Genomic DNA, 25,305 nt, shown 5'->3' on the forward strand with positions numbered 1-25,305 from the left:
CCACAAAGAGCATCCTGGCATAGCTCTGCTGTTGTTCCAGATGGCCCAGCACAACATGCAGAGCAGTGTCGATGGCGTCCTCAGTGCATCTGTTAGCCCGGTATGCAAACTGGTAGGGGTCCAGAGTGGGAGGAAGGCAGTCCCTGATGTGCTGGAGAACCAGCCTCTCGAAGCACTTCATGATGACTGGCGTTAGAGCAACAGGATGGTAGTCGTTCAGGAGGACTGCGGGTGACTTCTTGGGGACAGGAATAATGGTGGAAGTCTTCAAGCGGGAGGGGATGACTGCTTGAGCCAGGGAGCGGTTGAAGATTCTGCAAAAAACATGTGATAGTTGGTGGGCACATGCTCTGAGGACCTTGCCTGGTATTCCGTCGGGTCCAGTAGCTTTCCTGGGCTTAATAGCGAGGAGCACACCCCTCACATCGTGTTCCTCTATGGTGAGTGAGGAGGAGTTGAAGCATGGAGTGCGGGGGTGTGACGGTTGGGGTGAGTCAAAGCGAGCAAAGAAGCAGTTTAGCTCCTTTGCTAGCGCCGCACTCGGTTCTACAGATGTCATGCTGCCGCCTCAGTAGTTGGTGATGCTCTGTTAGACCCTTCCAAGCCTCACGTGGTCTGTTGCTGGCAAGGTGGGACTCCAGCCTCCTCTTGTAGTCCGTCTTGGCTAGTTCAATGCCTTTTTTCATGTCAGCATGAGCCCCACGGTACAGGGCTCTGTCACCTGACCTGAAGGCAGTGTCGCAGGCCTTGAGGAGTGAGCGAACCTGGCTGGACATGCAAGGTTTCGCGTTTGGGAAGGTCCGTATGGTCTTGTTCAGGGACACAGTTTTCATGCAGAACTTGATGTAGTCCAGTACACACTGTGTGTAAACATCAAGGTCCTGATGGTGTCTTGAAAAGCAGTCCTGTAATTCACTCATGGCGGTCCCCTGCCAGGTTTTCACAGTCTTTGTAGTGGGCCTGGATCTGAGTCTGAGAGGGGTGTACGCAGGTGTGAGCAGCAAGGACAGGTGGTCTGACTGGCCAAGGGGGGCGAGTGGGAAGGCTCTGTATCCGTGCTTGATGTTTGAGTACACATGGTCAAGAGTGTTGCCTCCCCTCGTTGGGCATTTGACATGCTGGTGGAACTTTGGGAGTACAGTCTTTAAATTGGCCTGATTAAACTCACCCGCTACTAAGTGAACGCCATCAGGGTGGGCCCGCTGTTGTTTATCGATGACTCACGCGAGTAGTAAGAGCGCCGTGCTAGTGTTAGCATCAGGGGGAATGTAAACAGCAGTGACGAGCACTACTGTTAGCTCCCTCGGGAGGAAATAAGGCCGGCAATTAACGGACATGTACTCGATGTCGGGGGAAGAGTGCTTCTCAACGATCATGCTGTTTGCACCAGTTCTCATGCACGTAAACACAGAGCCCCCCACCCCTGCTCTTACCGGTGTCTCTCGTTCGATCGCCCAGATAGCTGGATGCTAGCGTCAGGAACGTTGGCGTGCAGCCAGGATTCCGTGATGATGATCACACAGCTGTCTCGCACATAGCGGTTTCCCAGGATTTGTAATTCCAGATAGTCTGTTTTATGGACTACGGATCTGGCGTTGGTGAGGTCGAGACTCGGCAGTGGTTGCTTGTGGGGCTGCTGTCGTAGCTTTAGTAGGACACCGGACCTGCAGCCCCGCTTCTGCTTCCTCTCTCTCCGTCGTCTGCGTCGCCTCCCGGTCCCGATGACAATCCACGGTGAGCCGGGCGGTCTCACTAGTTCGTCGGGAATTTTGCTATCAGAGCAAAATTCCTCTGAGATGGTAAGTTTGTATCGATATCCAACGTCCACGATGTCCTGACGGGTATATCGATACTGTGCCGCAGTTGGTGTTAATAAGACCGAGCAAACGTAAATAAAAAGTAATAAAGAGCACTCGCATGTTGAAAAAGAGTGGGCACCCTTGGCTTAAACAAACCTCCAAAGTCAACATAATCAGGCTATTTCATGGACAAAGAAGACACATTGTTTGATGATTAGTATTTTATTCAAAATCACATGGACACTTTCCTACCTTCACATTAAAAGCCAAAGTTTCTTCACAGTCCATCTAATCAATCATGAACTTAATTCATATGGACTTCACAAAAACAGTGTACAAGGGGCTTATGGTGCTGAAAAAATTCAGGACCTGTGCTACTTCTCAACACTTGTACACAGGAGGATTTTAGATACAAATCCAAGAAGTTAAAATAAAATATGTTCCATAGAATAAAAGAATGCACATTTTGTAATTAATTCTCATGCTAAACACCTGAGCTGTTAAACATGATCATTTTCATGCATCTTGATTATTGCAATTCTCACGACCACACTTGTGTCTCTTGACCATTTCCTTACGTGAGAAGCGTTGGCCACAGACTGAGCAGGGAAAAGGTTTCTCACCAGTGTGTGTTCTGGTGTGTCTTGTTAAGCTTCCCTTCTGAGAGAATCTTTGGCCACAATCTGAACAGGCAAAAGGTTTCTCACCAGTGTGTGTTCTTGTGTGTATTGTTAAGTTTTTCTTACAAGAGAACATTTGTCCACAAACCGAGCAGGCAAAAGGTTTCTCACCAGTGTGTGTTTTCATGTGTATCGTTAGGATGTTCTTACAAGAGAACCTGTGGCCACAATAGGAACAGGCAAAAGATTTCTCAGCAGTATGTTTTCTGGTGTGACGAATTAAGTGTTCCTTTTTAGAGAACCTTTGGCCACAAACTGAACAGGCAAAGGGTTTCTCACCAGTGTGGGTTCTGGTGTGACGAACTAAGTGTTCCTTTTTAGAAAACCTTCGGCCGCAATACAAACAGGCAAAGGGTTTCTCACCAGTGTGGGTTCGGGTGTGACATATTAAGTGTTCCTTTTTAGAGAACCTTTGGCCACAATCGGAACAGCCAAAAGGTTTCTCACCCGTGTGAGTTTTTCTGTGATAATTTAAGTTTGCCTTCTGGGAAAATCTTTGGCCACAATGTGAACAGGCAAAAGGTTTCTCACCAGTGTGTGTTCTTGTGTGTATTTTTAAGCCTTTCGTACAAGAGAATCTTTTGCCGCAATAGGAACAGGTAAAAGGTTTCTCACCAGTGTGTGTTCTGTTGTGTTTTTTTAAGTTTCCCTTAAAAGAGAACCTTTGGCCACAAACTGAGCATGTAAAAGGTTTCTCACCAGTGTGTGTTCTTGTGTGACATATTAAGTCTACCTTCTGAAAGAATCTTTGGCCACCATCACCTTCAGACTCCTCCTCCTCCTCATCATCATCATCATCATCATCAGCAGCAGCAGCATGTGATAACGTGTCATCACTATCTGATAGTGGAGGTAGGAGGCAGCCTCCTTGTGATCCCCTCCCGTGGTCACTATCACCTGTTGTCATGTGTTGACATGAGCTGCTGCTTGGAGGCTCCTCCCCGCTGTTCGCCTCACTTTGACCATCTTTACAATACAAAATAGTTGATGGCAACTTGTAGATATCCTGTTCCACCTCAACTTTGATGTAGGAGGGATCTTCTCCCTCCTCTTTCATGCAGGGGTGCTCTTGCACCTCCTCTTTTTTAACATAATTGGACTGCTGCTCCTCTTCCTCTTTAAAGTGGGTGATCTCTTTGTCCTCCTCTTCCTCTTTAATGTGAGGACGAACATATTCACTCATGTCTGGAAGACACAAGAAGACAAACACATGTTAGTGATTATATTTATAATGAAGGATATGAGGAGAGCCAGATTAGTTAAGATTACTACTTAATATTTCGCATCAGCAAATGCACTCACTGATACATTTTTGAGGGGAGCCTATTCTTAGTTAGTTGTGGAAAGACTTGCACATGGTCAGACCTGTTGTACCTTTAGAATGGGGGCCCAGTCCAAAGCGGTACTGGCCTCTTACATTCATGGCATAGACCAGTTTCAGGGTGACGTAGCCATGAGACTGTGTGCGCAGCGCAGAGGCAGAAGGCTACGCTATTACGAAACAATGCCATCCTCATGTTGTGCCATGAGTTGTCAGAACAGAAAGAGTACAGACAGAAAATTAAAGTTTTGTAGGATTGCTGCTGGAAAACACCCCTTTCAGACAAAAACGGCGCAATTTATGTCTGCAAGCGTTACATGAGAATTGGACTGAGGAGGAACTAAAAAATGCTCGCCTTTGCGGTGCTCACTTCCTATCTGCTAAGTGCTTGAGAATCCACCGTGTAACATTCTGTGAAAAAAGACCAGCATGATGTTCAATTCGTGAAATAAACAACTGAAAATGGTAGATATAGCATGAGTGAAGCAATTAATATATACAGTCAAAAGTGTTTTGTGCGTGCAGTCGGCACTCTCCCTGCACATTTAAAACAATCGCAAACAATGATTAAAAAAATACCCCCCCTTACAAGATCCTTTATTTTACTTTCAATAGGAAAAGCATCACTGGAACATGAGAATCCAGACTTTGTTTCGTAATTTTCATATACAGCAGCTGCTACAAGTGGACATGCAAAGCTCACGAGGTACAACTATGATATCCAGCAAAATAAGAGAACGTTTGTCTAAAGGGTAATTTGAAATCAGGGAAGGCCATGATGGGTGATGAAGTCAGTGCATCTTTTAGTGTCTGAAAAGCCAAAAAACAGTCATCTGTCCACTCAAAAGGTACTTGTTTTTGCGTAAGTCTGTGAAGAGGCTGTGCTACAAAGTCATATTTATGTAAGAAACGTCTATAGTAGGAGCACAGACCCATAAATGTGCGTACGTCTGTCGGTGAGCGTGGAACAGGCCAGTCACGAATGCGTTCGCTGTTAACTGGGTCCAACGTCAGTCCGTCACGGGACGTGTCCCATATACTTCACAGTCGTCTCGCAAAAATCACACTTCTTCGGCTTAAGTTTCAAAGCTGCTTCTCTAAAACGGCCAAGGATGGCTGTCAGATTATGTAAATGATCGTCAAAACTCTTCCCCATATAAATAACGTCGTGTAGATAAATGAGACGTCGTCTAGTGAAGTCCTCTCAGAACAAGTTCCATCAGCCTCTGAAATGTTGGAGGGGCGTTTTTAAGACCCATGGGTGTAATGTTCTGCCTTCTACAAGAAGTCACGCAGGTACAGTGATGCTGCAAGCTTGTGTCTATTTATTTACTGACTCGCATTCTTGTTCGTCTGATAACCAAACACATATCAGGCAATACTGCCAACTAGTGACTAATGAAACTCCAAATTAGGCCAGCGCGACGTATCATTCAGCCACTCACTGGGTAAGGAAGTAAGGATCAGGTAGCTGAACTCCGGTTGTAAGTATTAATATATTTGAATAAGCTTCTGTATCGAGTTTTTAAAGGTTTTGTCCGTAAGCGTGCCGCGGCCATTCTAAACAGAGTGGAGGGGCGCTTTTGCCTCCGTGATGCGTGCACATCTCAATGACATTACCATTGTTTGCAAACATTGAAACTGGTCAATAATGCAGTGAGTTTTAGTTATTTTGTATTTATTGTCTTCATCCTGACATAACCACGAGTAATCAGTCTAAAAAGACAGCAATGTGAGTTGCACTACGGTTTTAGAGATATTATACTTTTTTAATTTATAGGGACATCACCATCGACCCCCTGACCTCCCTACGCAAAATTAACGTGAACCGCAAATTACCGTTCATTTGGTCTGCAAAAGTGTCCAGCTACTATATTTCAGTTATTAGAAAGTATTAGGTCATCTAGAGCAGCGGTTCTCAAATGGGGGAACTTGAAGGAATGCAAGGTTTTAAATAAAACAAACATGCAAATCCATTCAAAGGGGGGGGGGGTTCCCTCGCAAAGATTGCGAGATAACGCAAAATAGTTTTTTTTAAGGGATTTGTTTTATTAATGTGCGTTTATGTACTTCTGGGTCATCTTCAGTGTAAACAAAAGCAACAAAGATGGATCGTGTTCACCTTTGGGCGAGTTTAATTGAATTTCTTTGAAATTGGCTTGAAATACAAAGACATAGAAGCAGTTTTTCACTGCCAACCCAGGTGAGATTAATGAACTTTTTGGCTTATATTTCCGTCAATGGCAGTGAATGAGGTAAGCACGGTTTTCAAATCCGTGAAAGACATATGAAGCAAGTGCTAAACAAAAAAGACTATTTCATCGTAAAACGTTCACTGATTTGGCAGTCCTGGTTGACTTTATTAGTGGTCAATCACAGCACTCCGGACAGTTACACGGGTACCGATGGATGTACAGTAAATGCAGAAAACATGGACTTCGGATGTTTGTCTGGTACTGAAAGAGTTGGACCCGAGAGGAGTGTCCTTAAGGCAGGCAAAACGTCAGAGATGACAAAGCTACTTCTCTAAAGCGCCGAATTTTATTAGTTAATAGGCAACCTTCAATCAGACACATCTTTATTGGCCAAGTACGTAAAGCTGCAACAAACAAAACACGAAAAAAAAATGCGATGAAAAGCTACTTAAACATGAAAAAAAAATGCGATGAAAAGCTACTTTGGACTTTGCATCAATTGGGCTATTGATGTTTTTTTTATGACAATAATGTATTATACAACAAGTAGTGACCCGAAGTTGATTGGCGGTTACTACATGAAAGTTGTGCAGTGTTTAGGGGTTGTCCTCGAATCCTGGATGTAAAATGTTATTTGTGCTGACAGTTGTTGTGAAATGCGCGATATAAATGAAGTTGTATTATATTGTATTAGCCCAATTGAGATTTTATAAACTTGCCTGTTAAAGATGATGACTTAATTGTCCCTCCTTGCTTTGGTGGTGTCATGCGTTTAAAAAATACAATGTGTTACACTGAAATAAAACAAATTATTGTATCACCATATTGAGATATTGTCACACTCCTACTTTGAACACTACCTATATTCTCCCTACCAGACAGGAGTGTATGTATGGATATGAAAAAAAAAGAAAGACTGAGCCACAGTTCTGGAATAAAAATAAACGAGATAAAACTTTTTGTGAGTACATTTCTTATCCACAACAACAAAAACTCAATTACTGCATTTTCCTCTACCCTTTCCATGTCAATTTCATGTCATAATGAGTGCAATCCCGATCAAAACTTTGCACAAGAAACCTCTTCCTTGCATGTCGATATACTTTATGATCACTTGGTAGTGCACTGCAGATTGAAAGTGTGTTTAAAAATCTGGACCAATTCTGTGAAAAAGGAAAACTTTCTGAGACTGAAGCTTCGTTATTTTACCCCCAGAGACGTAGCTAACCTAATGGACTTCCCAAAAAGCTTTTGTAAGTATCAAATCCATCAGCACTTGAAGGTGTAAAGTTTTTGTTTGTTTGTTACAGCTCTAGCTGTTGTGAAATATGCTACTTAAATAAAGTTGCATTGTATTGTATTGTTGAAATACAAAGATAGTTCCATCAAATACACCAAGTACACCGTACAAGTGGTCATTGGTCCCGCTAATTTATATTACACCATATGGAAAGCACCTTGTTACAGCTCCAGCTGTTATGAAATGCGCAATATAAATAAAGTTGTATTGTATTGTGACTTAGACACATGAGTCCATGAAACCAACTGCATGGAAAGCCTCAATGCAATTGGTTGAGAAGCTTCATATCACCATCACTAGCTATGCATGCTTTTGTAACAACAATGTCAGGGGGATATCACTAGTCTCCACACACCTTACAGTCACGGTTTTAAACGCTCAATTAAAAAAAAAAGGCTTCATTTTGCATGTTGTGTCATATTGGAACCCCTTTGTTATTTATATCAGTCAGAAAAGGGTCTGGTCCATCCCAAATAAATATATCTGCTCACTAATAAGGTGAAGGAAATGATTTCACCACATGGAAAGCGCTTTGTTACAGCTACAGCTGTTGTGAAATGCCCTAAAGTTGTATTGTATTAAAATACTGCATAAATATTATCCGGCCAACCATTGCATGACTAAATTTAAAAGGGATATTGATGCGAGTTTCTCTTTTTGTGAAACCCATTCAGAGACAGTTCAACACCTTTTTTGGATCTGCTCATACTCTCTGACATTTTGGAAGGATTTCAGTAAATATGTCAGTTTGTTTCTTTATAAAGACTTTTCTTTAAAGTGGGGAAATATTGTTTTCTGTTTTAATTGGAAGTGTGTTGTTGAAGATGTTTTTTTCATAACTGATCTGCTAATACTTAGGGTTAAATATTTTTTACCATAAAAGTATGGCAATCAGAAACCGACCTTTTCACACTTGCACATTTATACAGTCCTTACATATTACGCTGTTAAATGACTGGTAACCTAAAGGCTCTGAAAACTATAAATAATTGTAAAACCTTTGATTTATTTGACTGTACGAGAAACCCCTGGCATTATTTTTTCCTCTCTATTTTACACTAATATACTGTTGTCTCATATTTCGAATATGGGAGTTTAGAAACCATATTCTGTTGAGCCCTTTTTCTTTGCTGAAATCAAAATAAAAAAAAAAACTTAGTGACTTTCTGGGTATGCGCCGCAAATCGTACGAATAATGGAGCCAAAAGTTGCCATCGAAATAAAGCTTTTAAAAGTTAACTTTAAAACTAATTCAATATTTACAAATCATTCCAAGCAACAAAACTGCCAAAACAACACCGTGTTGTATTGTTGTGTTTGACGACGCAGTCCCAAAACAGTAGCGCAAATTGATGACGTCAAACTCACGGTCGTAATTATGCAATTTTTAGACGTTTGGAACCTGCGCTCTCGAACACTACCTACACTTCTACAAAGTGTACATTGCACTGTTAAGTGTAGCGTGGGCATTGGGTATGGGCCCGACTGTGGTTACTGTTGATAGCGATCAAAGATAGTCGATAGTATGTGGATGCGCGACAATAGAGATTATAATAGAGAGTTAGAACAAGAGGTGAACAACAAACCTTCTCCGCGTGAGCAAATAGCCGACTTCTTGAAAACAGCGTCGTTGTGCTCTTTTGCTCCATCAAGTTGCTCTTCGTATTCTGTTGTATTTCTTGCGCACATTTTCACAAGAAAATCACAACACTTGCCGCTCACACTTGAGCTCTGCTGAGCGATGTGTAACGCGTCTCTTTGTTAGTGGCTAGCAAGCTAAAATAAGCTTGGCCCAGAAGCTCCAACGTGCATCAAGACGACTTAAAGCGAGGAAGAATGTTAAACATAAGATGTCGAAGTCTACAAAAGTAGCGATGGAGGTCTGCGTTCAATCTCTTGCCCACATGTGATACAGATTAGGGGAAAAATTGAGAGCTCCGTGCGTTTCGGTAAAAATAAAGAAAGCTCAGCGTAATAACTACGGCAACTCCATTTGAACAAACTGTCACTCCGGAAAGTAGCGCACTTCCCAGCATCCTTTGCAGTTGCGCTCTTACACTTTCCTGCAGAAACATCGTTTCGTGTGGGTAATTGTGCGAATATTCATTGCATGCCGAACACTTATTGACAAAGTATTTTATCTAACCCTGCATGTTGGGCCAGTACAAAGTTTCCTTCGCCTGTTTGTAGCATGCCTCGCCCCCAGTGTGGGTTATGTGAATGCGTTTGGGCATTTCTGGCCGCATTGATCGTGGAATTATCACCCTTTGACACTTGAAGAGCACCCTCTCTTCATCCCTAATTGAGCAGGATCCCCAAAAAAGGCACGTCGCTGATAGGCGCCCCTCAGCTCCGTGACTGCCCCCCCCCTCCTGCGCGCCGCGCACGCACACACGCACACAGACTCAGCTACAGGGGCGCAACTACCTACTTTCCGGGGGTATGCAGACATAAAAGCCCACCCCCCCGGCAGAACCTTGTTCAAATGTGCTGGTTCTTATTAGACACAAACGGACACAGCCACTGACTTTATATCATGCCACGTTTTCTACACGTGAATGCATGACACGCCACGCACGCCTCCCCCCACCCACCCATCGTAAACCCATTATGTTCTATTTGCATTAAGTTCATTTTGTCTTGTTATTATTTATATTTTCACTGATTTATTTAGAGCAGACAATATCGTTTTAGGTTGTTTTATTACATGTTTCTGCGAGTCCTTCGCCTTCTTCAGAGAGTCACATAATGGTGTCTTGTGACTTGTCTTTATCAGCTGATGTTCCATGAGGGCGTGACTTACCTGTCAAAAAATGATAGGCTGATTTGTGATGTTACTGTTGTGCTTGTTCTTTTATTGCTCTTGTTTGTCTTATTGCTGTCTCCCTATGCATCAAGGAGTTTTGCCTCCTGGAAAAGCTGTCAAAGAAACAGGCTCGCTACCGAAACCACCTGAGGTTCAATCTGCGTTGCTGGGATGAAGAAGTTATGCCGGCCAGTCTGAAAATCAAGAACTCGATCCCAACCAGGAACGCGGAACGGATTATCAGAAAGGTGCGGATGACCCTGGTCAATGGGCAAATAAGGTGCACAGCGAATAAACTCAACAACATCAGCAGTGAGCTACAGCGGGAAACGGAGCAGTTCAAACTCCGGTTTCCCCTGGAGAACACGGTAACAACGCTTCACAGACACTTAGACAACATTCAAGCACAGGAATTCACCGCCACCAAAAGCCTACACAGCCGGAAATTAGACCGACTCATTTCACAGGAAAAGAAGACAGAATCGAACCACTTACACGTAAATAAAAAATGGGTGCACAACATGTCACGCCACAACCTCATGCAAGCAGAACGCAGCATACAGACAAAAGGGGACTCAACTTCGTGATCACACCCAGAAAAATACCACATGAGAATTTCATTTTAGCAACAGAAATAGCATGTGAAAAAATACAAAACCCTGTGCAAAAAGCAGCACTATGCAACGAAGTAGCAGGTATATTAAAAAACGGCCAAACCACCCAGCAATATTACCAAACAGGAAGCAATAGCCATTAAAACACAATAAGAAAAAATAAAGACATCACAATCCTCCCGGCAGATATGTCATGACCCGTGTCGGTCATGTCAGGGTTTTTTGTTATTATTTTTCACATTCCATGCCATGTCCTTGTTTTTGTTTGTTTTTGTCAGCTGAGTGGGGCGTTTCCTTCTGCGCTCGTTCCCCACCAGCCACACACCGGTTCCCCATTAGCCTTCACACCTGACTCCCATTTGCTCCCCTAACGAACTGACTATTTAAGCACCCCGTGCCGACTGCTGAGCGTCGGTGCATTGCTCCCTATACACCCTCTATATGCGCTTGTCCCGATTGCTCGTTCCTGTTCGCGTTCATGTTAGTTTGTCGCTGTGTTTGTTCCCCGTCACGTTTAGGTTAAGTCACGTTCTGTTCTCCGTGATATTTTCGCACCCTGCCACGTTTTGTTTGTCCGTTGCCTCGTTTGCTTTTTAGTTGATTGTGTTCAATAAATTCCCCTTACAATCTACCCTCTCCGGCTTCTCCGCAACCTTTGGGTCCTCCTCCACCTCGCCTTCCAGCGAACCCTGACAGAATGCACCGACCAAAAAAGGACCCGCCGAGAAACTCACGGCGGCGTCCTCGGACTACCACCCTCACCAGCCTGCCGACCAACCCCGTGCCCTTCCCGTAGGGTCAGCCCTTCGTACCTCATGTGTTTCTTCCCCTTCATCTCATGGTAATGTTAACGACTACCCACCTGTCATACCCCCTCACATTATTATAGACTCTGATTACGACAACGATTTTGAGCACCATGCCCATGCACCCCCTCACGTTTTGGTAGTCCCCAATGCAGCACATAATTTTTAGCACTCTACCCCGCACGTTTTGGTCGACTCGGATCACGAGGACGACTTCGAGTACATATACAACCTGTTAGACGCCCAGCGCAACCCGGACTCATTCAGGACCAGTCACCTTCCTCCCCCCGAACAATTCCTGACACCTTTTTCGTTTGAGTTTTTTTAGACCACCTCCCACTCTACCACACGCGCTTCACGCTCCACGTCACGTAAATCACGGTCACCTCGTTCACCTCGTCCACCGTCGGTTTCTGCACCTGGTCACGTTCCCCCGGCGTTCGATAGTCCATGCTTACCAGCACCCGTAGTCCCGGTTCCTCGTGTCTCCCGTTCCCCTGAATCCCCATGGCGGCAGGTTGATAGGGATCAGGCCCCCCGTCTCGGCTGCCGCCGGCTCCCCGCCAGCTGCGCCCGGTCCGCCGCCGGCTCCCCGCCAGCTGCTGAGTCCCGTTCCGCCGCCGGCTCCCCGCCAGCTGCTGAGTCCCGCTCCGGCTCCCCGCTAGCAGCTGAGCTCAGTTCCGGCTCCTCGCCAGCTGCTGAGTCCCGTTCTGGCTCCCCGCCAGCTGCTGAGCCCCGTTCCGGCTCCCCGCCAGCTGCTGAGCCCCATTCCGGCTCCTCGCCAGCTGCTGAGCCCCGTTCCGGCTCCTCGCCCGCTGCTGAGCCCCGTTCCGGCTCCTCGCCAGCTGCTGAGTCCCGTTCCGGCTCCTCGCCAGCTGCTGAGTCCCGTTCTGGCTCCCCGCCAGCTGCTGAGCCCCGTCCCGGCTCTCCGCCAGCTGCTGAGTCCCGTTCCGGCTCCTCGCCAGCTGCTGAGCCCCGTTCCGGCTCCTCGCCAGCTGCTGAGCCCCGTTCCGGCTCCTCGCCAGCTGCTGAGCCCCGTCCCGGCTCCCCGCCAGCTGCTGAGCCCCGTTACGGCTCCTCGCCAGCTGCTGAGCCCCGTTCCGGCTCCTCGCCCGCTGCTGAGCCCTGTTCCGGCTCCTCGCCCGCTGCCGAGCCCCGTTCCGGCTCCCCGCCCGCTGCTGAGCCCTGTTCCGGCTCCTCGCCCGCTGCTGAGCCCCGTTCCGGCTCCCCGCCCGCTGCTGAGCCCCGTCCCGGCTCTTCGCCCGCTGCTGAGCCCCGTTCCGGCTCCTCGCCAGCTGCTGAGCCCCGCTCCGGCTCCCCGCCGGCTGCTGAGCTCCGTTCCGGCTCCCCGCCGGCTGCTGAGCTCCGTTCCGGCTCCCTGCCAGCTGCTGAGCCCCGTACCGGCTCCTCGCCAGCTGCTGAGCCCCGCTCCGGCTCCCCGCCGGCTGCTGAGCTCCGTTCCGGCTCCCCCGCCGGACCAGTTTGGTCGAACACAAATAAAAAAGAAACCATGAGCAGATGCAATGAAATGCCCCGTCACAGCAACATAAATATGCTGTGATCTTAACCATATCAAAATTGAAAAACAGCACGAACAACATTATCTATTATCTGTAATGTCCACAAACAAATCGCGATCCCACAAAAGGATATTTTGTATTGAGTCACTTACATGCTAATGCACGCACACCTTGCGGTTGGATTGACTTCCGAGAGAAAGTAACTGTTACGATGACTTCCCTCTGGTAGTTATCGTGGGTCCTAAAATAGGTGGCTAAAAACATGCCGAACTAGAATTCAATTGTATTAACAGGCTAACCACCAGAGGGTGCTACGGCAGCATAATACAAACAAACTTGGCCTTTTAACATAAATTGCTATTCTCAATTTAAACATCCTCCGTACTTCCCTCGAGATTGGTGTTTGTCGTCTTCGCTTTTTCTTTTTTTTTCGTTCGTTTTACACACCCAGTGGAAATACTATTTTAATTTTGCTTGGTGCCCTTGTATACACATACAATTGCACGTTGCCTCGTGGGCCAATCATCGGAAAATGTGATGTAGAGTTGTAGCGAACCCAGTCAGACAACGGTGAAGCGTACTCATGTTTCACAAAAGATTGTATTCCTTTAGTTGCCTTGTTTCCAATGTTGCTCACCGTAAGAGCTACAGCATAAAACAATGAACATAAATGAGAGCTCTTAGGCATGCAAATAATCCATTAAACAACTTTAGCATTACGTGTAAAAATAAAGTTACAACAAAAAACCCACGGCGCTGCAAAATCTACTAAGAGACGCTCTTGTAAGAGTGACAGCAGTGAAGTCAACTTAATTTTGAAAGTAGGTCTGCCAAAGAATGAGAGAGAATGAGTCCTCTGATTGCAGCTTCTCTTCTGGACTCAATGTTGCTGTCCTACAATCAGAATCAGAATCAGAAATCCCTTTATTGTCATTGTACTCAAGTGTGCAACGAGATTACTGGGCTCCCCTCTCCAGTGCAATACAACAATAATTCAGATAAATATATAAATTAGATAAATAAGAGAATAGTTAGTGCAATGGAAAATAATACTGAATAGGGTATATAAAAATATTTTAAAAAAACAACAATATAAAATAAGAAATAAACACTCAGTAACTTGAGAAATGTGATATTAATATGCAAATTAGATTACAGACATCATCAGAACGCAACATCTACTAAAACTGACTACAACATGAATACATGCCTCATTCAACATGGTCTCATTAAGTTTTTTTTCCAGTGGCTCCACCCTTCCTCCTGTACAGGGCCAAAAGCTTGGGTGTGTATTGGTCCAACTTGCCCAAGAATGTGGACTGCAGTGGCTTCAATGTGATTCTCAGGAATTCGTCCTCAATCAGAGAGTGAAAGAAACATAATGGAAAAACTTAATGAAATCCAGAAAAAAATATGTCAAGACACATGGGCAAAAGAAACAGCATAAGAAATAAAAGAATCCTAAAAGTATACTAAAATCAAAATTTACATAAGTGGCAAGGTATGCTTCAACAGACATGGAACGATACTGCTATTCTTTTCCACACAGGTAATCGGGTAAGACTAGCTTTTATTCTGACAGCCTAATCAGGCAATTATTTTTGCTCATTCCACAGTTAATCAGTTAAATTCATCTTTAATCGTCAGAGTTTTGCGAGCTAAACATTGTGCTCCTTTATTATCACAGATCATGGAGTCAGTTAAGTTTTTGTTTGTGGCATAATTTTGGCATTCGAGTGCTCTCTCTGACATGGCTCTCCTTCCCTATCGAATGTCCTCCTCTTAAATGAAAGGCAAGCCCCCACTATGTCCACTTACAAAAAACATTTGAAGACAGTTTTATTCTTTAGCTTCCGACTCAACATGAGACTGTTGCTGTTCTGCTGTTCTTCTGGTATCTATTTTATGTGTTTGTGTGTTAATTTGTGTTCTAATTTCACGCTAATTTCTAGGACAGCGTGTGGAAAGCGCTTTGTTACAGCTCCAGCTGTTGTGAAATGCGCTACATAAATCAAGATGGATTGAATTGTATGGAAGGAGCCTTCACTATTCAGTCTGGTATATGCTAAAACAAAGTCATTTCCTACAGCAATGACACTTGCATAGTAATAGTAATTCACTTGCGAATGAAAATGCACATCCAAAACAATCTTGATTTATAAAGAACAAAAAAGGAAGATGTGCAATTTTCACTTCAGAAAGTCTCACAAAGGTTACACAATAATGATAATAGTGATACAAACTAAGGATCACAAACAAGGAAATGTGAATTCAAAATAGAAGGATTTAAAAACTTAATTACTAACACCCTGTATTGGAGAACATCTGATTAAAATGTCCAACATACCTGGGAAAACTCAAACAATGCAGGCCATCGAGCTTTGAAGTCAATCACAAGTGGTTTGTTGAGGATTATTTCATTTTGACACAATGAGAAGGTTTTTGCCATCTTCTCATTTATGAGTTTGTTATTATCTCTCTTTTTACACTCAGAGAGAAGCTCCACTCGCTCCTTTTCAAGTGTTCCATCAGTTTCACCTGTAGGATGAGGTGTAAGGTAATTGACCTCAGATTTCTTCGCCTTCTTCAAGTATCCACATGGAGTGCTGGAATCTGCAGTCAATTTTCTCTTTCGGGAGTTTATATTTAGCTCTGGAAGTCCCAAGTGCCTCACTTTAGCCTTGTAATTTCCAATTTTATATTTTAAGCTGTAGTGCCAACTATATAAACCATTGAAGGATACTGGGTCCTTCAAACATGGATGCTTCGCAACACACATGGCATGGGAAAAGGAACGTGACAAAAACAATAACAAAAACACCTGACATGACCGACACGGGTCATGACAGTACCCCCCCCCCCCCCCCCCCTTAAGGGACGGACTCCAGACGTCCCCAAAAAAAAAGGCGAAAACAAAGTCCAAGAACGAGGGTGGGCGGAAAGGGGTAGGGAGGTGGGACCAAGGCCCGCGAACAAGACCGGTCTGGCGGATGTCTGGGAGGCCAGACCAGCCAGTCCCGTCGGGGCCATTCGGGCGGACGTCCGGGAGGCCAGATCAGTAAGTCCACCCGTGGCCATTCAGACGGACGTCCGGGCGCACCCGAGACAGGAACGTGGAGCGGCGGCTGGTCGTCGAGCCCCGCCGAGACAGGAACGTGGAGCGGCGGCTAGTCGTCAAACCCCGCCAAGACAGGGACGCGGAGCGGCGGCTGGTCGTCGAACCCCGCCGATACAGGAACGCGGAGCGGCGGCTGGTCGTCGAACCCCGCCGAGACAGGAACGTGGAGCGGCGGCTGGTCGTCGAACCCCGCCGAGACAGGAACGTGGAGCGGCGGCTGGCCGTCGAACCCCGCCGAGACAGGAACGTGGAGCGGCGGCTGGTCGTCGTCCCCCGCCGAGGCAGGAACCAGGAGCGACCGTGGGTCGTCGAGCGCTGCCGGGACCAAGGCGAGCAGTGGCGACGGGTCGTCGGATGCTGCCGAGGCAAGAGCGGGGCGCGATGGTGGGTCGTCGTGCGCTACCGGGACCAAGGCGAGCCGTGGCGACGGGTCGTCGGATGCTGCCGAGGCAAGAGCGGGGCGCGATGTTGGGTCGTCGTGCGTCGCAGAGGCTGAGGCGTGACGCTGCGGCGGACCGTCGTCCATCGCGGGCACCGGAACCGGGGGCGGCGGTGCTTCGTCGGACGCCGTCGCGAACGTGGCTTGGGACGGCGGGGAATTGTCATCCGCCGTCGAGGCAGGAACTTGCGACGGGCGCAGGACAGGCGTCGTCAGGTCATGGACCGCAGGGCTTGCTTCGCCGCAACATGGACTTGGGGCGGACACACGACGTGCTCCGCCTGATCGTGAACTTGGGACGGACGCAGGGCGTGCTCCGCTGGAACGTGAACTTGGGGCGGATGCAAGACGTGCTCCGCTGGAACGTGAACTTGGGACGGACGCAGAACGTGCTCCGCTGGATCGACAACTTGGGGTGGACGCAAGACGTGCTCCGCTGGAACGTGAACTTGGGACGGACGCAGAACGTGCTCCGCTGGATCGACAACTTGGGGTGGACGGAAGACGTGCTCCGCTGGAACGTGAACTTGGGGCGGACGCAAGACGTGCTCCGCTGGAACGTGAACTTGGGACGGACGCAGAACGTGCTCCGCTGGATCGACAACTTGGGACGGACGCAGGGCGTGCTCCGCCTGAACGTGAACTTGGGACGGACGCAGGATGTGCTCCGTCTGAACGTGAACTTGGGACGGACGCAGGATGTGCTCCACCTGATCGTGAACTTGGGACGGACGCAGGGCGTGCTCCGCCTGAACGTGAACTTGGAACGGACGCGGGGCGTGCTCCGCCGGAACGTGGACTTGGGGCGGACGCGGGGCGTGCTCCGCCGGAACATGGACTTGGGCGGACGCGGGACGTGCTCCGCCGCAACATGGACTTGGGGCGGACGCAGGACGTGCACCACCGGAACCTGGACTTGGGGCGAACGCACGACGTGCCCCGCCTGAACATGGACTTGAGGTGGCCGCAGGACGTGCTCCGCCGGGACATGAGCTTGAGACGGACGCAGGACGTGCTCCGCCGGGACGTGAACTTGGGGCGGACGCAGGGCGTGCTCCGCCGGGACAAGAGCTTGAGGCGGACGCAGGGCGTGCGCCGCCGGAACGTGAACTTGGGACGGACGCGGGACGTGCGCCGCCGGAACAGGGACTTGAAGCGCCGGAACGGGGCTCACCAGCTGGCGAGGAGCCGGAACGGGACTCAGCAGCTGGCGGGGAGCCGGGACGGGGCTCAGCAGCTGGCGGGGAGCCGGGACGGGGCTCAGCAGCTGGCGGGGAGCCGGGACGGGGCTCAGCAGCTGGCGGGGAGCCGGGACGGGGCTCAGCAGCTGGCGGGGAGCCGGGACGGGGCTCAGCAGCTGGCGGGGAGCCGGGACGGGGCTCAGCAGCTGGCGGGGAGCCGGGACGGGACTCAGCAGCTGGCGGGGAGCCGGGACGGGGCTCAGCAGCTGGCGGGGAGCCGTGACGGGGCTCAGCAGCTGGCGGAGAGCCGTGACGGGGCTCAGCAGCTCGCGGGGACCCGGGACGGGGCTCAGCAGCTGGCGGGGAGCCGGGACGGGACGCTGCAGCTGGCGAGGAGCCGGGACGGGAGGCTGCAGCTCGCGAGGGACCAGCTCCGGAGGCTGCAGCTGATGTGGAGGCGGGATGGTCTGTGCAGCTGACGCGGAAGCGAAACGGGGCTCAGCCGCTGACGGGGAGGCGGCTGCGGGCCGAGCACAGCAGTCGAGCCGGGCGCAGCCGAGACGGGCGGGCCTGACCCCTATCAGCCTGCCGCCATAGGGAGTCAGGGGAACGGGAGACATGAGGGACCGTGACTACTGTTGCTGGTGAACGTGAGCTATGAAACGCAAGGGGAACGTGACTAGGTGCGGAAACAGACGGTGGACGTGGTGAACGACGTGGCCGTGATTTACGTGACTTGGGACGAGGTGGATGACGCGAGGTAACGTGGGAGGTGGTCTCAGAGCGGTCAAAAGAAAAAGGTGACGGAAATTGTTCGGGGGGATGAAAGTGACGGGTCCTAACTGCATCTGTGTCATGCTGAGCATACAACAGGTCGTAAATGTATTCAAAATCATCCTCATTTTCTGAGTCTACAAAAATGTGAGGGGGTGTAATAGCATTGTGCTCAAAATCTTCTTCGTAATCAGAGTCTATAATCCGGTGAGTGGGTATGACAAGTGGGTAATCCTTAACACTATCATGAAACGCAGGGGAGGAAATAGACGGGGAACGAAAAAATGCACCAACGTGATGGACGCGGGATTGGACGGCAGGCTGATGAGGGCAATTGTCTGATCGGCGATGACGTCGCCGAGAGCTTCCCGCAGGGTCCGTAGTTGGTCGGAACATTCTGTCAGGGTCGGCGGTCGGCGAGGAGGAGGAGGACCCAAAATGCGAGGAAGCAGGAAAAGGTGTAACTTAAGGGAATTTATTAAGGAACCAAAATAATGACAAACAACGTGGCAGGGTGCAAAATAACAAAGGCAAACTTAACGTGGCTAAACCGGATGGAAAGAGTGAGGAACAAGGACAGGGACAAATGCTAGGGGACGAGAGCGGGAGCGAGAGCGGGGGCGCGAACAAGAGCATGAACGAGATCAGAGAGCGGTCGTGACAGTCCGAAACGGAGTAGCGGGAGCGAAAACGAGATCGGGGGGGGGCCGTGACAGTCCTGGTATGGAGTAATGTTCCGACGCAGAGCTGTCAGGATGAGGTGTTCAAATAGTCCAGTCATTAAGTGAGCAGATGGGGATCAGGTGTGTGACGGTAACGGGGAACAGGTGCGTGGCTGGTGAGGAACGAGTGCTGAGGGGAAACGCCCCACTCAGCTGACAAAACAAACACACATGGCATGGGAAAAGGAACGTGACAAAAACAATAACAAAAACACCTGACATGACCGACACGGGTCATGACAGCAACTAGGACCTCAGCAACTTGCTCCCTTTGGGCTTTTGAGGGATAGTGTAAACAAAGATGCAACTTGCTAGCTTTTCCAGAATGTTGGACTTGACTGAAGGGTAGAGTAAGGTCCCCTCTTTACTATAAGCTTCATTTGTAGCTTTTAGAATGAGTTCCGTGTCAAATGAGAAGGTTGGTATCTCAAACTGAGTTGGCCAGGACTCAGAACGAAGAGAGGAGGAGGTGCTTTCAGAAGAAGACAGAGGTATGGTGGATGCTGTGGAACAAGCGTCTTCCAATGACTCAGTATAACTGCAATCATGCATGCTCTCTTGGAGTCCTTTGGCATTCAAAGAGTCCTCAAGTGTAAGTGTTATGACGGGTTCAGGAAGAACCACCTTGATAGTGTCTTTGTCTTTAATTTCTTTGGTTTCAAAAAGGGAAAAAAACTGACCACCAAAATCTTGGTCCTGAAAGTGAATATTAAAATCTTGATCAAGTGCAAATGTCACTTTTATGATGTTCTTCAATTCCCCCACTGTCTGAGGGATTCCTGAGGGCAAGGAAAGCTTGCAGATGTCATCACGTAGTAGGACTCTTAGTGTGGCAGTCATGTTCATTCTGTAGTAGGAAAAAAGACAAGCTATTTTAGTTAAATAGAATTTTGCCATGCACACAGATAAATCCCATTAAATAGTTAGGTTAAGGACAATATTTTAAAAACATGAGAATTTTTCATGTAAGTAATTAAAATCAAACGTGATTTTAGCGTTGTGGTTGTCCTGCGTATGCAACGGGAGTAGTATTTCAATGCGAGTAAAAGTTAATACAAATACAATTCACAGCACATGGTTCAACAACAATATCTCAATATTTTTTAAAGATGTTTTATATCCTATTTTCTATCTCATTAAAATCATAAATTGTGTTAGTGTGTTGCTGAAATTATGCTTTTCAGTTTCATCTCGTACAAGCCAATAACAGTTTGGTGCATAATCTGACCACAATTGGGATGAAACTAAAATATCTGGACTGTTTAAAATTAATTGAATTTAAATCATCAAAAAATTGATGGAACTAAACAAAAGTTTTAAAAGCCATAAAAGGAAAAATGAGCTGCATTTTTTAAGTTTGACCATGTAGTAAACTGTTCAAATGTCTGAGTGACATTTTTTATTTTTTTTGTAAATTTCCTCACATCCTGGGAAATGTGAAACACTAATAGAATTGAGGAATCAGGAGCAATTGTAAACATGTATACCCTATTTAATTACTAAGTCTTGCAGAGGAATGTGACGCTTCAAGGTGACATATCGCTTTTGTCCAACAGTGTATGCTACAAGAGGATAAGAGTCTGCTAATTGCTGCAGCTGGGGGATTGTCACTTGGGTTGTGGATTCCAGCTCAAAAGACCTAAGGTGCTCGCTGTACCATGACTGTAAACACTTGACAACAAATGTGGGTTGGGCTTGCACAATGATGATCATACTTAGTTCTACAAAATCTGGAAGCCCTCCAGTGGATCCATAGGGCAAGATCATTTCCACTGAGTAAGTGGTGCCATAACAGGTCACTGTATTTGCCACCTGAAGACAGGTCTCTCCTGGAAAAAGATTTTGGATTACTTCCTGTAGGTTTCCCTTGAGTACATCCAAAGGTATTGTGGATAAATGTGACACATTGAGGGCAGCTTTGAGTATCTCTGTGCCATGCAGATGGTAAGCCAGCATCAACTGATGCTTGAAAACAAGTGATAGTAAAATGTTGCGAAAACAGCCAGTATGTCGAACAACTCGCTTAAAGAATCTATGTTTCGCTTCAAACCGCATGGTCCATAGTGCTACAAGGGGTCCAAATGATGCTTCGGCCGAAGCTTTGCCTCTGGGAAAACTTGCAGGTATCTATGCCTGTGTTCAGAAATCTTTGTGTCCAAAAATCTGATTGTGTCGTCTGTCTGTAACGAAGAAACCACTAGCTCCACAATGTCTTTCAGATCCATAAGAAGATGCCATGCTGGTTCACTCTCTGGTACTTTGGAACCAATGATAAGAGGGAGAAAACGCAAGATGCTCCAATTTTCATGAGCATTTCCACCGATGCTGTTCCGGCTGGCAAAGTTCAATGGCAGAGGCTGCGGGCTGTCCATTTGATCAGCATACTTGTAGGGGAACCGTCTGGTTAAGTCATTGAGTTCAGATAAATTAAAGTATTTTTTCTTTATCAGAACAGTAAGGCACATAGCCAACTCCAGAGGTACTATTCCCTCGAACAAGTCATGTAGCAGATCTGGTGGATACCCTGACACAACATGGAAATATTTCAATTTATTTGTCAATGGACACTGGCTCTTCACCCCGAAGCAGTGAGAGTGGCTTTCTGTAGCGGTTTGTAGATGACGTGAAGGTTCCTGTTTTGTTCTTGCTTGGAAGGATCCAGTTCTTACTTCTTTTTCCTGAAATTCGGAGAGCTGTCCCAAACAAAACCTGCAGACATGAGATCCAGAAAAGCTTTCCAAAAAGCCACCGATTGAATGGGCACCTAAATTATCAGCTATTACACTAACTACTGTGCCTTTGATTCTCTTTTCATATGCAGGGATAAAGACCCCTTCCTCTTCCAACGGGACTAGGTCGTTTATCAGTGGCTGGAGCACTGCCTCATGCCCGTACTTCTTTACATCCACAGCCTTACAAAGTACAGCCAAATAAATTGACGTTAGTGTAGAACAAAACTTTGGTGGAACGTTTGCCAATAACCAATACACTGCAGTAATCTTGTGTTTTTTACGGGATGTCCCAAGCGGATTGCAGATCTCAAGATCATAAATGTAGAGAAAGAGAGAACCATTTATGCTTTCAGTGGATAACAATGGATTTTCTTTAAAATGTGTCCCATCACGAAATGACTCATATCTACCCTCTTGAGTAGCGTTTGAAGTGTTGAAAGCTGTCTCCTGTATTTCCTTCAGGCTTAATATCTGAGACAATGACTGAAGAATGTAATCAACTGGCTCAACAACATTAAAAGTCTTCTGATAAAACTCCTTTCTTTTGTAAGATGTTGAGAGAGAACCATCAGCTCTTAAAGCTGTAGTAATTGGGTTTGATCCACTCAGCTGTTTGACTAAATCAGAGACGACTAGGTCATCAAGCAAACAGTTATGTTTCTTTAAACAGAAGTTTACAGTCTTTCTTATGCCAGGAGCTGACACAGAGGAGGACATAAACTGGAGCGCTGCGACTACCTCAGAAATGCACTTGCTTGGCACATTATAAATACTTTCTAATTTCAATAAAAGGTGGCCTAAGTTCAGTTCAATTTAATCTTCTTTCAAATCTTCAGTGTCATACCCTCCAGTATGATAACAAGTTTCTGAACAGGCCTTAGAACAATGCAGTTCAGCATTATCTGTAATATTTGTCTGAGCAATATTATGATGCGCAATAATTATTTCCGGTCGGAAATGACTTGAAGAATGTCCTGTGTGTTTTCAGGATCTATGTGAAGCAAATGTTCCATAAACATTTGTGTAGAAATCACAATCTTTAAAGATACAGTACAGTCTTATATTAAGATGAACTCCAAGATGTTGGAAGTAATCCTTTTCTGTGGTGAAGCAGGAACTGCAAAGTTCGCAATTGAAAGAAATCAATTCTGGTGTTGACTTATTAGCTGGATGTTTTCTTGACAAATGTGTTTTGAGGGTAGTCCAGGTTTTGAAGGAGCAGGGGCAATTGGCATATAAACAGGGGAGACATTCACTGTGATTATGCCTCAACCTGTAATGCCTAAAAAGTGCAGTGGATTCTGGGGCAACAAAGGTACAGATCTTGCAAATCCACTCCTTGCGGATCCGGACAAAATACAAAAAATGAAAAAACAAAACGGAAACAAGGCTGTCTCTAATTGCTGCTGCTCGCAAATTGGCGATACGAGAGATGGGCTACGTCTAACTGCTGGAGCTTCGCACGGGAGAAACCCCATCTGCTTTTTGTTTTTTTTCAAATTCGCTTACAAGTTGCTGTCACACAAGAGGCTCTATTGTTTATCTTCGATGTACACGAGAAGACTCTGATGTTTTTTTAATGTCTGGATGTATGAAAACTGTTAGAAACTATAACAGTGTTCAATCGGCCTGCCATGCATGTTTTTGGAATGTGGAGGAAACCGGAGTACCCGGAGGAAACCCACGCAAGCACGGTGAGAACATGCAAACTCCACACAGGATGGCCAGAGGCGGGATTGAACCCACGCCCGATGCTGTCTCTCACTGGGAGGCCATCGTGCTAACCAGTCGGGCCACCGTGCCGCCACGTTTGCAACAAAAGGGGTGTATTCCCATCAAAAATGAAAAACGCAAAATTTACACTGATATATATAAAAGTGGAGATAAACATCATACTCACAAACTACAGACCAATATCACTGCTGCCACAGTTCTCAAAAATTCTAAAAAAAAACCTTCTCAAGCAGTCTCTACAAATGTATTTAAAAGCATAATCTTTTAAGTGAGAATCAATGTGGATTCAGAGAAAAAAGATCCACCTCTACGGCAGTAATGGAAATTGTGGAAGACTTTGATATTAGTATAGATAAAAAAGAATTTACTCTTGGGATTTTTATTGACTTAAAAAAAACCTTTGACACCATAGATCATAATATATCCATCCATCCATTTTCTGCCGCTCATCCGGGGTCGGGTTGCGGAGGCAGCAGCTTCAGCAGAGAAACCCAGACTTTCCTCTCCCCAGCCACGTCTTCCAGCTCTTCCGGAGGGATCCCCAGGCGTACCCAGGCCAGCCGGGAGACATAGTCTCTCCAGCATGTCCTGGGTCATCCTCTGGGCCTCCTGCCGGTGGGACATGCCCGAAACACCTCACCAGTGAGGCGTCCAGGAGGCGGATATGCCCGAGCCACCTCATCTGGCTCCTCTCAACGTGGAGGAACAGCGGCTCGATTCTGAGTCCCTCCCGGATGGCCGAGTTTCTCACCCTATCTCGGAGGGAGAGCCCGGATACCCTGTAGAGGAAACTCATTTTGGCCGCTTGTAGCCGAGATCTTGTTCTTTCGGTCACAACACATAGCCCGTGACCATAGGTGAGGGTAGGAACAAAGAATCTACCGGTAAAACGAAAGCTTCACCTTTTGGCTCAGATCCCTCTTCACCACGACAGACCGATACAGTGTCCGCATCACAGCAGACGCTGCACCGATCCGCCTGTCGATCTCGGGCTCCATCTTCCCCTCACTTCTGAACAAGACCCAAGATATTTGAAATCCTCCACTTGGGGAAGGATCTCGTCCCCGACCCGGAGTGGGCACTCCACCCTTTTCCGACAGAGGACCATGGTCTCAGATTTGTAAGTGCTGATAATCATTCCGACCGCTTCACACTTAGCTGCGAACCGCTCCAATGAGAGTTGGAGATTGCGGCTTGAAGATGCCAACAGTACCACAGCATCTGCAAAAAGCAGAGATGCAATACTGAGGCCTCCAAACCGGACCCCCTCACTGCCTCAACTGCGCCTAGAAATTCTGTCCATAAAAATTATGAACAGAATCGGTGACAAAGGGCAGCCTTGGCGGAGTCCAACCCTCACTGGAAACAAATCCGACTTACTGCCGGCAATGCGGACCACACTCTCGGACCGAACAGCCCGTATTAGTGGGCTTGGTACCCTGTACTCCCAATGCACGCTCCACAGAAATCCCAGAGGGTCAAGGTCGAACGCCTTCTCTAAGTCCACAAAACACATGTAAACTGGTTGGATGAACTCCCATGCACCCTCGAGGACCCAATTAAA

At 47.0% G+C, this 25,305-nt stretch overlaps 1 protein-coding gene and 1 pseudogene across 2 annotated transcripts; both read right to left on the bottom strand.

Moving 5' to 3' along the window:
* Window positions 1-1,872: 1,872 nt before the first annotated feature.
* LOC148321061 (uncharacterized) lies at window positions 1,873-9,378 on the bottom strand (annotated as a pseudogene). Its single transcript, XR_015846791.1, has 2 exons — window positions 8,882-9,378; window positions 1,873-3,664 (listed from the first exon to the last, which is right to left on the bottom strand). The product of XR_015846791.1 is annotated as an uncharacterized LOC148321061 (transcript).
* Window positions 9,379-14,270: 4,892 nt separating this feature from the next.
* Window positions 14,271-24,739, bottom strand: LOC148321062 (uncharacterized). Its single transcript, XM_088319468.1, has 4 exons — window positions 24,712-24,739; window positions 16,695-16,834; window positions 15,414-15,805; window positions 14,271-14,427 (listed from the first exon to the last, which is right to left on the bottom strand). The coding sequence occupies exons 1-4, from the start codon at window positions 24,737-24,739 to the stop codon at window positions 14,271-14,273; spliced, it is 717 nt and encodes a 238-aa protein (XP_088175594.1).
* Window positions 24,740-25,305: the final 566 nt, after the last annotated feature.

The sequence above is a fragment of the Idiotropiscis lumnitzeri genome, chromosome 16 (assembly GCF_059441095.1).
Source record: "Idiotropiscis lumnitzeri isolate Australia: NSW breed Sydney's pygmy pipehorse chromosome 16, RoL_Ilum_1.0, whole genome shotgun sequence".
NCBI classification, from domain to species: Eukaryota; Metazoa; Chordata; class Actinopteri; order Syngnathiformes; family Syngnathidae; genus Idiotropiscis; species Idiotropiscis lumnitzeri.